General features: G+C 39.1%; 2 protein-coding genes across 2 annotated transcripts in view; one reads left to right on the top strand and one right to left on the bottom strand.

The window, feature by feature from the left end:
• The window catches only part of LOC126191585 (dolichyldiphosphatase 1-like), a 61,190-nt gene extending 54,154 nt beyond the window's left edge, over positions 1–7,036 (bottom strand). The window contains exon 1 of the mRNA XM_049932521.1: positions 6,926–7,036. Coding sequence (XP_049788478.1) covers positions 6,926–7,031 — 106 coding nt within the window. The 5' untranslated portion in view covers positions 7,032–7,036. The remainder of the gene's footprint in view (positions 1–6,925) is intronic.
• A 13-nt stretch (positions 7,037–7,049) lies between these two features.
• LOC126191584 (queuine tRNA-ribosyltransferase catalytic subunit) overlaps positions 7,050–14,114 on the top strand; it is a 63,459-nt gene continuing 56,394 nt past the window's right edge. The window contains exon 1 of the mRNA XM_049932520.1: positions 7,050–7,211. Within this exon, the coding sequence (XP_049788477.1) occupies positions 7,071–7,211 (141 nt within the window). The 5' untranslated portion in view covers positions 7,050–7,070. The remainder of the gene's footprint in view (positions 7,212–14,114) is intronic.

The following is a 14,114-nucleotide window of genomic DNA, read 5'->3' as shown; positions in this document are numbered from 1 at the left end:
AAAAACTGAGAAAGTCCTACATTCTCAGTTTTTTGACTACAAAAAGTTTGGCCGGCATAGATTTTGTTGGCAAAACTTGGTTTTCCAATCTTTCCAACCACATGAGCACGTAAAAAAATAAAATCTCGCACCTCATCTTTTTCGAGTTTTATCTGTCTGGGCTATTTGTTCCATACTGCTCTGCGAAGTTTCTTGTGGGCCTCTCTGTATCGTGCAGATTGTTTCGCCTCTTGGTAAGAATTCGACAAGCAGAACCCCTTTTACGTCACAGAAAACGGCTGACATGACTTTTCGAGCTGACTGCTGAGTTTCAAATTTTGTTGTTGTGGGGGAATGACTGTGGCACCAATGCACTGGGTATTGTAGTAAACCTATGTTTCATCCCCAGTCACTGGTGTCGAGAAAAGTAAGAGTATATCTTATCATTCGAAAAACGACCAAAAAACTCTTACGCGACTCGGACTCTGTTGATTTTGTGTTCTGCAGTAAGCATCTTTGGAACCCACCACAAACATAAATTGGGATATCCAAGTCGATCCCTCCCGATTTCATGTTCGAAAAATTTGGGGCAGTTCGTGCAGGTCATCAATGATCAGGCGGTGATCCGAACGGATAATCTCTTCAAGATTTTGCACCAATTCGTCATGGAAAGGCATCCACATCTCTCGTCATCGTGATTTTCCGTTCTTCCGAAAGTAAAATTCCGTAACCAATGTGTCACGTGTTGACGTGACATAACCTCCTCCCCATGCACTGACACGATTTCGCGATGAATTTCGGCACCATTCACACCCTTTGCATTCAGGTAGCGCATCACAGCGCGCTCTTCGCAATATGGCAATAAGACAGCGCTCTTCTTCAACCGTCACCGTGGGAATCGGGACGCTACTGTTGGCCGTTAGTCCTTTTCCAGTCATTTATTTCAGTCTGTGCTACCATACGTAAGTGGTACCGACTGTGAAAATCTCAATTCCCTGGCAGAACTAATGGCATTGTAAACTTAATTTCCGGGTATCCTTCGTATTTTCTGCAATACAGTGCCCTACAATTCCTCTGCCTTCTCACATTGTTCTCGGAACATTCAGTGTGTTTTTGGGTAGAGTTGCCACCATTTCTCTGTACTTGGTTATTTCTGAAAAGTTCCTTGCATTCTTGCCTCATTGATGGAAATTTTGGACAAAATTTTTTAATTGTCTTCTGATTCTTACTGAATGTGTAATTTTCCGGATGACCCACCAAGTTGATTTAACGGTTCCACTTTTCATTCATCTCCACTCCTTCTGGTCATATAAAAAAGCAACCATTTCTCTTATTACTAATGCTAGTGCTACGGTTTTTAAACTAGTTCAGAAACTTTTCCAGTATTAGTATCTGAGTGAACTTATATAATACTGTCGAAATCAAATTAGCTCTCTATTTTCAAAGTTCCCTGCTCATGGCACCTGGTCAATCGTACACTGACTAGATTATCATCTCTCAGGGTCTCTCCCACAACTGTAATTTTAAATGTGAAAACAAAGATTGTGTTCTTTCTTACGCGGTCGGTGCTGTGAGGAATATGTCAACTGAGTACACCTCAGATGCTGGGCTACACAATGACCTGACCTGTCTGGATAATTCTACATTACAGGAATGCTTATCAGCTGTACAAGCCTTCGAACAAGTCAAAATGTCAGATCAGATGCTTCACTGAAAGGAATGTGAAGTCTTTCAGACGATTTTTCAGTGTTCTGTGTCTCCCCCTGGTACAAAGACCAGTTACCACATCAAGCACCTAGACCTTGAACTACATCCCCCCCCCCCCCCCCCAAGACCAGTGCTCACCCCATATCAAACGTCACTCTCAATGTTTTGTGACTCATGACAGAGTCTTGCTATTACATATGCACAAAACTCTTATTTTACCGTAAGCAAGGTCATAAGGCACAAAGAGTGCCTCAAGAAATTATGTCACACTGACAAGTGCTCCATTTTCATCACTATCATAGATAATTCAGTGCATTCCAAGGATTTACCTCGCACCAACAAGTGTTCCATTATTACTACAAATGGAGACAATCCCGTGATTCCGTTACCTCACAGGATGTATCTTCTTGTGAAAATTTTGACGCTAGTGCATACAGTATTTTCTCTAAGGATAACTGTGACTTGACGTAGTTAAATCTGGCAGTAAGGACCACTTTTCTTCACATTCTGTTAACATTATGTTTGTGGATATCATAATTAATGGTCAAATGATTCAGTTTCAAATAGAAACTGGTGCATCTAAGTCTCTTATCAATGCTGCTACTTATGCTTCCATTGGATCTCTCAAGTATTCAAATTTACTAGCACTCTTTAAAATTCGAATCAACATGCAGTGGCAATCAAAGTTATTTGTCATGTACATGTCAGTATAAATAAACTTGAGTGCCAGCCCACTTCCTCGTGATGTGTCACCAAAACAACTGTCAATAGCATGGGCCTTGATCTCTTCCAGCATCTGCATTTCAGGATCCACAAGTCTGATCCCTTCCCATGCCACTGTTTTTCCGGTGGCCGACCATGCCTGCAATGCAGTGAGCAACACCAGCCCAATAGTTGCTCAATAGGGGTGATTTTCAGCAGAGGAGCTATTTGGGCCACATATCCTGCAGGAGACATTTCAAGACTATGATGGCAACAAAACCAATCAGTGACGTCTCGCTATCACTGATATCAGAGGCCAATCTGGCATCTCCACCGTATTTATCTGCACGGTATGATAACCTGTGACTGAGGGTTGCAGAGGCAGTCTCATCAGAGTCAAATCCTGGAGTGGTATCACTGTCACAAATGACAGTTCTTCAGTTACCATGGATTAATAAAGAAAACCATACTGAAATATACCACAGCTGTGACAATCTCGCCGTTTAACCAGCACAGTCAAATACTGTGTCATTATTTGGACTCAGCCTCAGATAGAGATTGTTCTATCATAAGTGTTGTGTACTTGTGGTCAGAGTTTATATCAACATATTTGTACTTTCATAACACTAAAGTGGACAGCCATTCAGAGTGACACACTCTCATCTCCACTGACAGCATGTCACAAAAGCTTACAACAACCTGCCAATACATTAAATCAGCAGAGCCATTTTATTGACAGTGCACTTTTTTAGAAAAAGGCCTCTTACAATCATCCACCTTGACATAATGCTCATATGAGAACAACCCTACTCACTGGGAAGAGACGACAGTGCCACTTCCGCTCGCACACCATCCTAGCAGCAAACCAGTTGCCTTCCATACTCACTGTACTGCATGCCATAAAATGTCACCCAGAAGCAGCAAATGCAATTAACTATCACATTCTGTTCCCTGTAACTTAAGTTGCATCATAAGTGTTCATTTTTATAATTTTATTGGTTTCTGCCTCTTACAGTTCTACAATTCCAATAGTTTACACTTTTACTATTTTAACAGCCCACTGTACTGTCAATTAAAAGTGAACTATGATCAAGCCAGCATTTAACCCTGATCAAGAAAAAATTCGACTGCATCTATGTCAATTAAAGTTAATCATGGGAGTTGATCACTATTAAAGTTGACCGAAGTCAGAAGAGATCGATAATCTTGAATTGATCACGATTAAAATAAACACATTCCTTCTCAAGCAGAACCACACTCCCCATGGCACAGTAACAATACAATAAAAATCTGAAGAGGGCACATAAGTATCACAGACCAAGGAGGTCACGGTATTTTGACCTCCTTGTCACGGACTGACAGTAATTACCATTATCTTCGCATGAACAATGGGCAGTTTTCTTTGTAACACACAGAGTTAACCACAGTCAAATTCCCAGTTACCTGTATGTGTTTTGATAATAATCATTTAACACTGATGCAGCACAGACAACTTTAACGCAGTGAAGCTTTGACAATGATCACAGGACTTTTGGTTATCTTGCTTGTTTAATTGACAATGATGCAGCCGGCTCAAAGCTATTAAATTCAATTTTAGTTACTGCACTTAATTCCACTTACATAATTTTGCTATTTTATACCTTAAACTGTTTACACTTTCACTGTTCATTACCCATAACATTTTGTGCTATTTTTTTACACAGTTTTACTTTTTATAATTTTAATATAAGACACTCTTTACACAAGTTACTATAATGTTTACCAAATGTAAATCCATTATGCTCTTGACATCTCTCCCATTCCCTGCCTTCTTTAGCCTTTCCCAAGCCCCCCTCACTCCAATTTTTCTCCCATACCCCACTATTACCTCTTCTCCCCTCCCTGAACCTGTTGCCTATCTAAAACTTAGACCACAGTAACATACCACACTGTGTAGATAGACATACAATGGGCTACTGACATCCATTTTGATAAATTCAACAGCTGTGTTTGTTTTTTTTTTTTTTTAAGTATCTGACAGTAAAAATTTTGCTTTACTTTATTTTGGATCTGAAGGTGATCCAGGGAGATCGAAATTAGTCATACTGCACTGGGACTAAAATATAACAATATTAAGAAAGTTTTAGATATCAACTGCTAAATGTTCTCACAATGAATAAGTCAGTCATAGCGACTTCTTCAATTCTTTAGTTGCCTTTTCAATTACTGCCTTGTCATTTTATACTTAACTGTGTCAAGATCAGTGACATTAAACATTAACAGGCCTCAAGATCTGAAAGTAATTTGTGTCAGGATTTAAATATAACTGCCTTTCAATAATGTTATGAATAAACATTTAAAGATTTTATGAGTTATCAGACACCTATTCACTGTTCAACAATTGCCGAAAACTCTGGAAGAGGACGAGGACTGAAACAGCTTCCAGTAAATTACTTAAAACCATGTGAATTCTTCGAAACCAACTAACTCAAGGTTGCATGCATGTGCTTGAAGACCGACCCACACAAACACAAAATAAATATCCACAGTCATTGTGGCACAAGCCTTATAGCCCTGTGTCAAAGCCCTTGCAGCCTCTTTTCCTGGAAATGTGGATCAAATATCTGAAGATGGGCAATGCAGTTCAGAACAACCTGCCTCCATTAAGTACAAAAAGCGACAGAAACTGCCAGACACAGAGCAACCTTCAAATGGTTCAAATGGCTCTGAGTACTATGGGATAAGTGTTGAATAAAATTTGCAGTGTAACAAAGGATCAATCCTCCTCCCCCCCCCCCTCCCCCGAAATAAATAAATAAATAAATTTACTGGGAAAATTAAGTTTAATGATTGTTAGAAGACAGTAAAATTTTTTCTGATATTTTCTTCACCCACATGCAGCAACTCATGTCAAAACATCCAGATCTTAATAAAAAAAAATTCCTATTAACCAACTGTGTTCACCATTCATCCATGAATAGCTTACGATAGCTTAATATCAAAAATTATCTCAAATACCCTAACTTAAATATTTCAGAAGAAACAACCAGATTTCTGTATTAAATCACGAAAAAAAAGATCCTTCAAATTTGAACTCTCTTATAATTTATAATGGATGCAGCAATAAATCAGAATCATTGGTAGTCATCAGAAATCTTAAGACCACATAAATCACTCTTAATGTACAAGCACAAAGAAGAAAAATGTTATAAAAAAACTGTTCAACAAAGTGTTCAAGGAATTTGGATGAAAAGAAAAATTTGCAGAGTATATAACCTGGAAAAAAGAAAAACCAACAACAGAGAATTTAAATTTAAGTCCTATAAAGTAAACGAGCAACTTTGTACACACAGGGACACCTGATAATTGAAACTGAAACATACTTTAATTTTTTTTTTAAAAATCATACACATCACATAAGAAACCTACTTTCAAAAACTGCCCTTAATCAGTTTGCATAATTCAGTATTAAGATCAATAAATCCAATGGAAGAATGTAAAAGAAATCAGAGAAGAATAAATCTGGAAAGATAACTCAGCACAACAGCTAAACAAATCAGTCACATCCAAAACTTGGACATGGCAATGAATGTAAAGAATAAAACGCTGTTTATTTCTGCAAGTTTTAACTTGATCCAGATCCCAATATTGTGGAATTCACATTGGTTATTACCTATGGGAATACGAGAGGAAAGAAAACTGTTGCTCACGATAACAATGAGGCAAACATCTCAGTTAAGACATAATACTGCAAAAAAAAAAATGTGTGCAATAAAGGGTTATCAAAGGAAAGGTACAGGGCACAGAGGGGGAGGAAAAATATCTGGAAAGCTGAATGATGTTACAAAAGGGTAAAGTTACCTGCAGGTTATTGAAGAACACAACAAAGTGGAATGTGTCCAGTCAATACTTGTTATTAACATAGCTATATCAAAAAAGAAGAAGATTACTTTTAGTGGTATTCTTGACTAATAACACTATTTTAAATTTGTGGGTAAGTAAATGAAATTGTAGTTCTCAGATTAGAAATTTCCCATACTGTTTTTTTTTTTCAGTCTTTTAAGCTAACATATAATTTGGAGCCTATGTGAAACTCAGTGTAAAATCTCTTAACTGAGAATTAAGTCTTGTACAGACATTCCATCCAGTTCTTACAGGGCTACTGGCAACACAGTGTAAATCTCCACACTGTGTCAGATCCTTAAACACGCATGGACTGTAACTGAATGTCACCAAATGCTATGTATAATATAATTTATGGTTAGGCAGAGCCCCAAGTGCCTTACAATACTGTTGACCCACAACAGCACTCCAGTTCATGGACATCAGTAACCCGAATTAAGTCATCTATTTTACAATGAATTTCCGATGTAGGGAAAATACTATCATTTGCATATGCAAAAATATGTTTAATATGACAATAATCACTGCATCAACAAACTTATTTGGTACACGAGGCAGATGTCTTCACAACAGTTAATATTCTTCTGTAACGTTTGTTAACAGAGATAGTGTTAAAGAAATGTATTAATATATATCTCGAAACGAAGTTACTTGCCTTGTGGATATTCAACTAGAGTCAGCGAAAGAGGAACCCAAACAAGCTTGTCATCCGTCGAGAGTTTGGCTGTGTGTATTACATGCTCTTCTTCTGAAGCTGCCATCTTTGTTGCTGTGTATTCCCGGCATTCCATACTGGCAAAATGTCAACATGTGGCACAAGCAAGCCGGCGCTGTCTTTCAACATACTTGCAAAATGTGACAAGTCAAAGGCACGGACAAGTATAATGAGCTTACCACACTATGACGTTGAAACACCAGTCTTTATGCCGGTCGGAACGCAGGTAGGAAATGTTCTAAACGTTTACATACGTTTTGCCACGTGCACTAATCCATCGAAGCTAGGTTATTGCAGTACCGACGTGCGCAATGTATGAAGTTTGTTATAGATTTTGTTTTTCTAGAAACATATACAGTGTACCCAGAATGCTGGAGTGTCGCCTTTTGCATGTACCAGAATGATGCAAACAGGGTGTTTTTACCATTTAAAGAATTAACGCGTGAGTTGTAAACAACGCATCGGATTAAAACTAATGTGTTTTATAATGAATGTGAAGCCAACAGCCCATCAGTAATTATGTGAGCAATTTTGTTTTTGCACAGAAAACATACCAGCAAAGTAAACAATGCAAGAATTACATGTGTGTACTAAGAGAATTATACTTTTATAGTTGTACTATTATAGTACAATAATAATACATTACTATTCAAACAAGATGATATGGTTCTATGTTTAACATTTGTCTGTTCTGCAGGGTCTCTCTTGCGGCAACACTGTCTTTCCCGATGTGTTAGGTTAAATGGATTTTATAGCGAAGCGTTCGGTACCGCGTCTCGTATTTGACCTGTGATGTCATCAAAATGGACACAGGCGACTTCTAAATCCAATATGGCGCCCATAACTTGACGTCACTCATGCGACAGTAATAAACATTGTGCGCCGGGAAGATTAGCGATAGCACAATTGCCGTTGGCAGAAAATAACTAGGCCTAATAAATTAAAAGAACGTGTACAAGGTATTAGCAATTACATAACATTTTCGCTATTCTCTTCTTGGATCAACAGGAATATTCGATACTAGTCGATGGCTTTAACCAGTAACGGAATGTTCATGGCTTCTGTGACGTCACAGTTTGGTTGTGATGAGCGGCTAATCTGCAAATTAGTCGGAGATGTAGATTAGACTGGAAGGTGTCAGTTTTTTTTGAGCTGTCGAAGTCAGCAAATGTCAAAGTTAACATTTGGTTTTGGTGCCACAGTGATCTGTAGCTTAGCCCATCTGGAAGGGGGGGGAGGGGAGGAAAAAAGATTCCCATGTCACTGGCCACGACCGACGAGTAATATCGAAAGATCCTTTTTATTCCTCTTTTTCAGTATGAAAAGGAGTGGAGAGCATAAAAAAGTTTTTCCCTTGATCATGCTCTCCCCCAACCAACTAACCATAAAGCATATGCTATCAAATAATATATAAAACAGGTCTTTTGAAATTTTCACATTAGATTATCTCTCTTGCACTTACCTCAGTAAAATCCTTGTTCCCTTAGCATGAAGCAATATGGACATCAGGTGTTATCTTAGATATATTAGAATTTGAAATGCAAAATTTGAAACTAGTGTAACTGTCTCACAATTGCCAGGAGACACATCGTAAGTGCTACACTCTCTCAGATAGATATAGCTAATGAACTATACCTAATTGGTTCATGCTTCAACAGTCTTCTGCTAGTTTTGTCCAGTGGAGTTTCCAAACATGGTCAGTGAAGGCTAGTGCTACAGTTCACTGATCAGAGCCAAACTACCATGCATTTTGTGCTAGCATAGAAATTTGCACACCATCACTTTTTATTGGCTACATCTGTAACTGGTTTTATTACCAGAGAGATGCTAGTCATACAAAATAATATAATCTAGTGAAAATTGACAGCCATCTATATAGTGTTTGATGTGTGTCATGATGTGTTATGCGGATGGTGTCTGGGATGTATTTGTTTGTATGTTTCATTGTAGATGTCCACCATAAGCTCTGTTTATAGTCATTTATTTCTTGTGCATGGTGTATAGGTCCAGTGAGACAGCAGTTCATTGAGGGAAACATTAATTTGAATTGTGTGTATTACACCTCTCATTATTATTATTATTATTATTATTATTATTATTCTCTTACTTTTTTGTATACATTGAGCATCCTGTAGACATATTTGTGTCCCTAATCGAAATCCTATGCTTTCTCACTCTGATCCGATATCTTCAAGTCTTTAATATAGTTAAAGGCATTGAAAAGGGAAAAAAATCATGTCCCAAAAAGTAGTATTCCTGTTGAAGTTCCATTAGTTTGCCAAACTTTACTTACTGATGAAGAAAGAGAGTGAGTCAATAAATAAGTTGCAAGATACGGAAGCACATCAGTTCTGTGACTACTACCATGGAGTTCAATTTACTTTCCATAATATTTCCACTGGAAATATAAATACATACATTATCCCACTATTTCACAAGACATTGAAATCCTGTAGCTGTTGCATCAAATGAGTGACCTCTTCGGCTACTGTCACGTTGTCTTCAAATTGCTGCCCATCAAGATGCTTTTTAATGGGTGCAAGCAGATGGAAATCACTGTGGGGCTGCAGTTAGGGCTTTACAGTGTATGATCTAAATGGCCTCAGTGAAATGTTTGTAGCGGCCCCTATGTTTTTCTTGTGTGAGGTGGGCATTGTCATCCAGAAGAATCACACCCTCTGTAAAGATTCTATGTAGTTTCCATCAAATGCCCTGTTCCAGTTGCTGCACAGTGCTACAGTAGGCTGCACGATTAACTGTCTCACTACAAGGCTGGAATTTCAGTGAGATAACACAATCACCATAACCCTGTGTGCCAGTGAAACAATAATATGAAAGCTTTTCACATAAATTAATACATTATAGCATTAATGACAACACTCTTACGTTGTTAGCATTTCACCTTTGTAACAGAGATCAGACTGGCTGTCGCAAAAGAATGAAATTAACCTGTGATTGAGGGAGCATAACATTTGGACCCCCACCAAGATCAGTACTGGATCCACTATCATTCTTAACCTATACAGCTGATTCTCTAATGGCTTTAAAGTATCATTCAGAAACTATAATGTTTGCTAATGATACTAGCATACTAATCAAGGTTTCAGTTCAGTGTAACGAGAAACAAATCTAGTGATAGCTGAAAGGTTTAGTTCTACTTTCCCAAAAACTCACATTTTACAACTTCAAAAAAGATGTATTCCCAATATACTGTCACCTGGAACAGCAACCAACACAATCAGTAAAAAGTATTTGCTTGAGTCTGCCTGTTTGGTTACACAGTACCATCGTCAGACCATCCGTTGGCGAGCATTTGCTACACTTGCTTCCCAAATAGGTTGATGATGAAAACGTTTCAGCTGAACTGTGATTTGCATAGTCACAACACTAGATATAAAATTAATTTTTTGCCTTATTGTCGAGGGTTCAGTGTAGAGTTGTGTACCGTAGAGTAAAGATATTCCACAAGCTCCCAACTAACATTGTAAGCAAGTGCTGTCACTAACCCAAAGGTTTGAATGCCACAGTTCTGTTCTAAGCATTATCCTGCTGGAATCAGTATGCCCTTGCTTTCCTCTGACCTTTGTACTGAGTTACCAAATTAGTTATAGAAGGGCATACTCTTTAATGTGGCTTCAGACCGTAGTGTTACTTGGTAATTTTCACATTAACCAGTAGTTGCCACAGGTGAAAGAAGCCACAGATAAAAGTTGCTAGGGCTGACTGGGGATCAAATCCCATACCTTTTGAATTAGTAGTCATGCATTGGCCCATTTTACAAGGTAAAGCAAAAACATGGGATTCCAACAAATTCAAAAGAAAGTTATTAACCTGCTTCATTAGACACTTCTTTGTCACGTTACTATTGTCTAGATTCATAATCATCAGTATTTGCCCAAAGGCAGGTTTTCACACGATAACTTGTCACGCTCATTTTCCTTCTGCCATCCTCTTCAGGTCCTCATAATCTCCACTTCCCTTTATGTCATCTATCATCTCTCACTCTCCTCCCATGAATTAGACCTTCCAAAGCATCTCTTAGCAGACACTCTGGTCTCAGTGAATGTCACAGCCAGTTCTTCTTCCTTTGTCCTCTCACCAGCATTTTTCAACACTGTTTCCTTACTCATTCTTTCCACATCCAGTATTCCTTTTTGGTCTGGACTCATGTTTCCACTCTCTCTTTTGTTTCTGGTTCACCATGTGGTTTGACCTCCCTTTCTAAATTGTTTCCATAATGGTGAGCCATTTGGGAAAGAACTTCCTCTTCTTCTGCCGTCCTTCCCCACTGTAGACAGAGGCACCAGCGTGTATGCTCTGCACATAAAGCGTACTAAGCTCCATACTTCTGGCTGCTCTTCTGCAGTCATCTCTTCAGTCAGGAATGGCTCTCTCTCTGCTCCTACTTTTGCTTCCTCGGCTTTCACTTACCTGGTCGCCTGCCTGAGAGGTAGGGCATGCTTGTCAGCATGGGGTGAAACCCTTTCCCCATTACTTTGTTTGTTTTAGGACAGACGGAGAGACTTTCGCTGATACCAAACTGCTCTTTTTTTGTAGAACATGTCAGAGATAAGTTAGGTGAAGTTGACTCACTAATTAAAGCACAATCTGGTTTCATATTGACTAAAATCTCTTCTGCCAGTTAGTCGGCGTCCCTTTGTGCATGCGAGCGCTTAGGAGACATCCCAGTGAACATCATTTCTCACCAGTCCTTAAATACGACCCAAGGTGTTATCTTTGAAAGGGACCTCCTCCCTCAATCGGACAAGGAACTCGTACTAATATGGAATGGTATGGCATTTATTTCGTCTGGAAAGTCCAGAGAGGACATTAGGATAATCGTGTTGATACTGGTGCTTTCATCGTGGCTTTTGAGAGGAATACCCTTCCAGAAAAGTTGGAGTTATGGTTTACCATTACAATGTGAAGACCATAACTCCAACTTTTCTGGAAGGGTATTCCTCTCAAAAGCCACGATGAAAGCACCAGTATCAACACGATTATCCTAATGTCCTCTCTGGACTTTCCAGACGAAATAAATGCCATACCATTCCATATTAGTACGAGTTCCTTGTCCGATTGAGGGAGGAGGTCCCTGTCAAAGATAACACCTTGGGTCATATTTAAGGACTGGTGAGAAATGATGTTCACTGGGATGTCTCCTAAGCGCTCGCATGCACAAAGGGACGCCGACTAACTGGCAGAAGAGATTTTAATCAATATGAAACCAGATTGTGCTTTAATTAGTGAGTCAACTTCACCTAACTTATCTCTGACATGTTCTACAAAAAAAGAGCAGTTTGGTATCAGCGAAAGTCTCTCCGTCTGTCCTAAAACAAACAAAGTAATGGGGAAAGGGTTTCACCCCATGCTGACAAGCATGCCCTACCTCTCAGCCAGGCGACCAGGTAAGTGAAAGCCGAGGAAGCAAAAGTAGGAGCAGAGAGAGAGCCATTCCTGACTGAAGAGATGACTGCAGAAGAGCAGCCAGAAGTATGGAGCTTAGTACGCTTTATGTGCAGAGCATACACGCTGGTGCCTCTGTCTACAGTGGGGAAGGACGGCAGAAGAAGAGGAAGTTCTTTCCCAAATGGCTCACCATTATGGAAACAATTTAGAAAGGGAGGTCAAACCACATGGTGAACCAGAAACAAAAGAGAGAGTGGAAACATGAGTCCAGACCAAAAAGGAATACTGGATGTGGAAAGAATGAGTAAGGAAACAGTGTTGAAAAATGCTGGTGAGAGGACAAAGGAAGAAGAACTGGCTGTGACATTCACTGAGACCAGAGTGTCTGCTAAGAGATGCTTTGGAAGGTCTAATTCATGGGAGGAGAGTGAGAGATGATAGATGACATAAAGGGAAGTGGAGATTATGAGGACCTGAAGAGGATGGCAGAAGGAAAATGAGCGTGACAAGTTATCGTGTGAAAACCTGCCTTTGGGCAAATACTGATGATTATGAATCTAGACAATAGTAACGTGACAAAGAAGTGTCTAATGAAGTAGGTTAATAACTTTCTTTTGAATTTGTTGGAATCCCATGTTTTTGCTTTACCTTGTAAAATGGGCCAATGCCCGACTACTAATTCAAAAGGTATGGGATTTGATCCCCAGTCAGCCCTAGCAACTTTTATCTGTGGCTTCTTTCACCTGTGGCAACTACTAGTTAATGTGAAAATTACCAAGTAACACTACGGTCTGAAGCCACATTAAAGAGTATGCCCTTCTATAACTAATTTGGTAACTCAGTACAAAGGTCAGAGGAAAGCAAGGGCATACTGATTCCAGCAGGATAATGCTTAGAACAGAACTGTGGCATTCAAACCTTTGGGTTAGTGACAGCACTTGCTTACAATGTTAGTTGGGAGCTTGTGGAATATCTTTACTCTACGGTACACAACTCTACACTGAACCCTCGACAATAAGGCAAAAAATTAATTTTATATCTAGTGTTGTGACTATGCAAATCACAGTTCAGCTGAAACGTTTTCATCATCAACCTATTTGGGAAGCAAGTGTAGCAAATGCTCGCCAACGGATGGTCTGACGATGGTACTGTGTAACCAAACAGGCAGACTCAAGCAAATACTTTTTACTGATTGTGTTGGTTGCTGTTCCAGGTGACAGTATATTGGGAATACATCTTTTTTGAAGTTGTAAAATGTGAGTTTTTGGGAAAGTAGAACTAAACCTTTCAGCTATCACTAGATTTGTTTCTCGTTACACTGAACTGAAACCTTGATTAGTATGCTAGTATCATTAGCAAACATTATAGTTTCTGAATGATACTTTAAAGCCATTAGAGAATCAGCTGTATAGGTTAAGAATGATAGTGGATCCAGTACTGATCTTGGTGGGGGTCCAAATGTTATGCTCCCTCAATCACAGGTTAATTTCATTCTTTTGCGACAGCCAGTCTGATCTCTGTTACAAAGGTGAAATGCTAACAACGTAAGAGTGTTGTCATTAATGCTATAATGTATTAATTTATGTGAAAAGCTTTCATATTATTGTTTCACTGGCACACAGGGTTATGGTGATTGTGTTATCTCACTGAAATTCCAGCCTTGTAGTGAGACAGTTAATCGTGCAGCCTACTGTAGCACTGTGCAGCAACTGGAACAGGG

The sequence above is a fragment of the Schistocerca cancellata genome, chromosome 6 (assembly GCF_023864275.1).
Source record: "Schistocerca cancellata isolate TAMUIC-IGC-003103 chromosome 6, iqSchCanc2.1, whole genome shotgun sequence".
NCBI lineage: Eukaryota > Metazoa > Arthropoda > Insecta > Orthoptera > Acrididae > Schistocerca > Schistocerca cancellata.
This window is presented reverse-complemented; position numbering and strand designations above follow the sequence as displayed.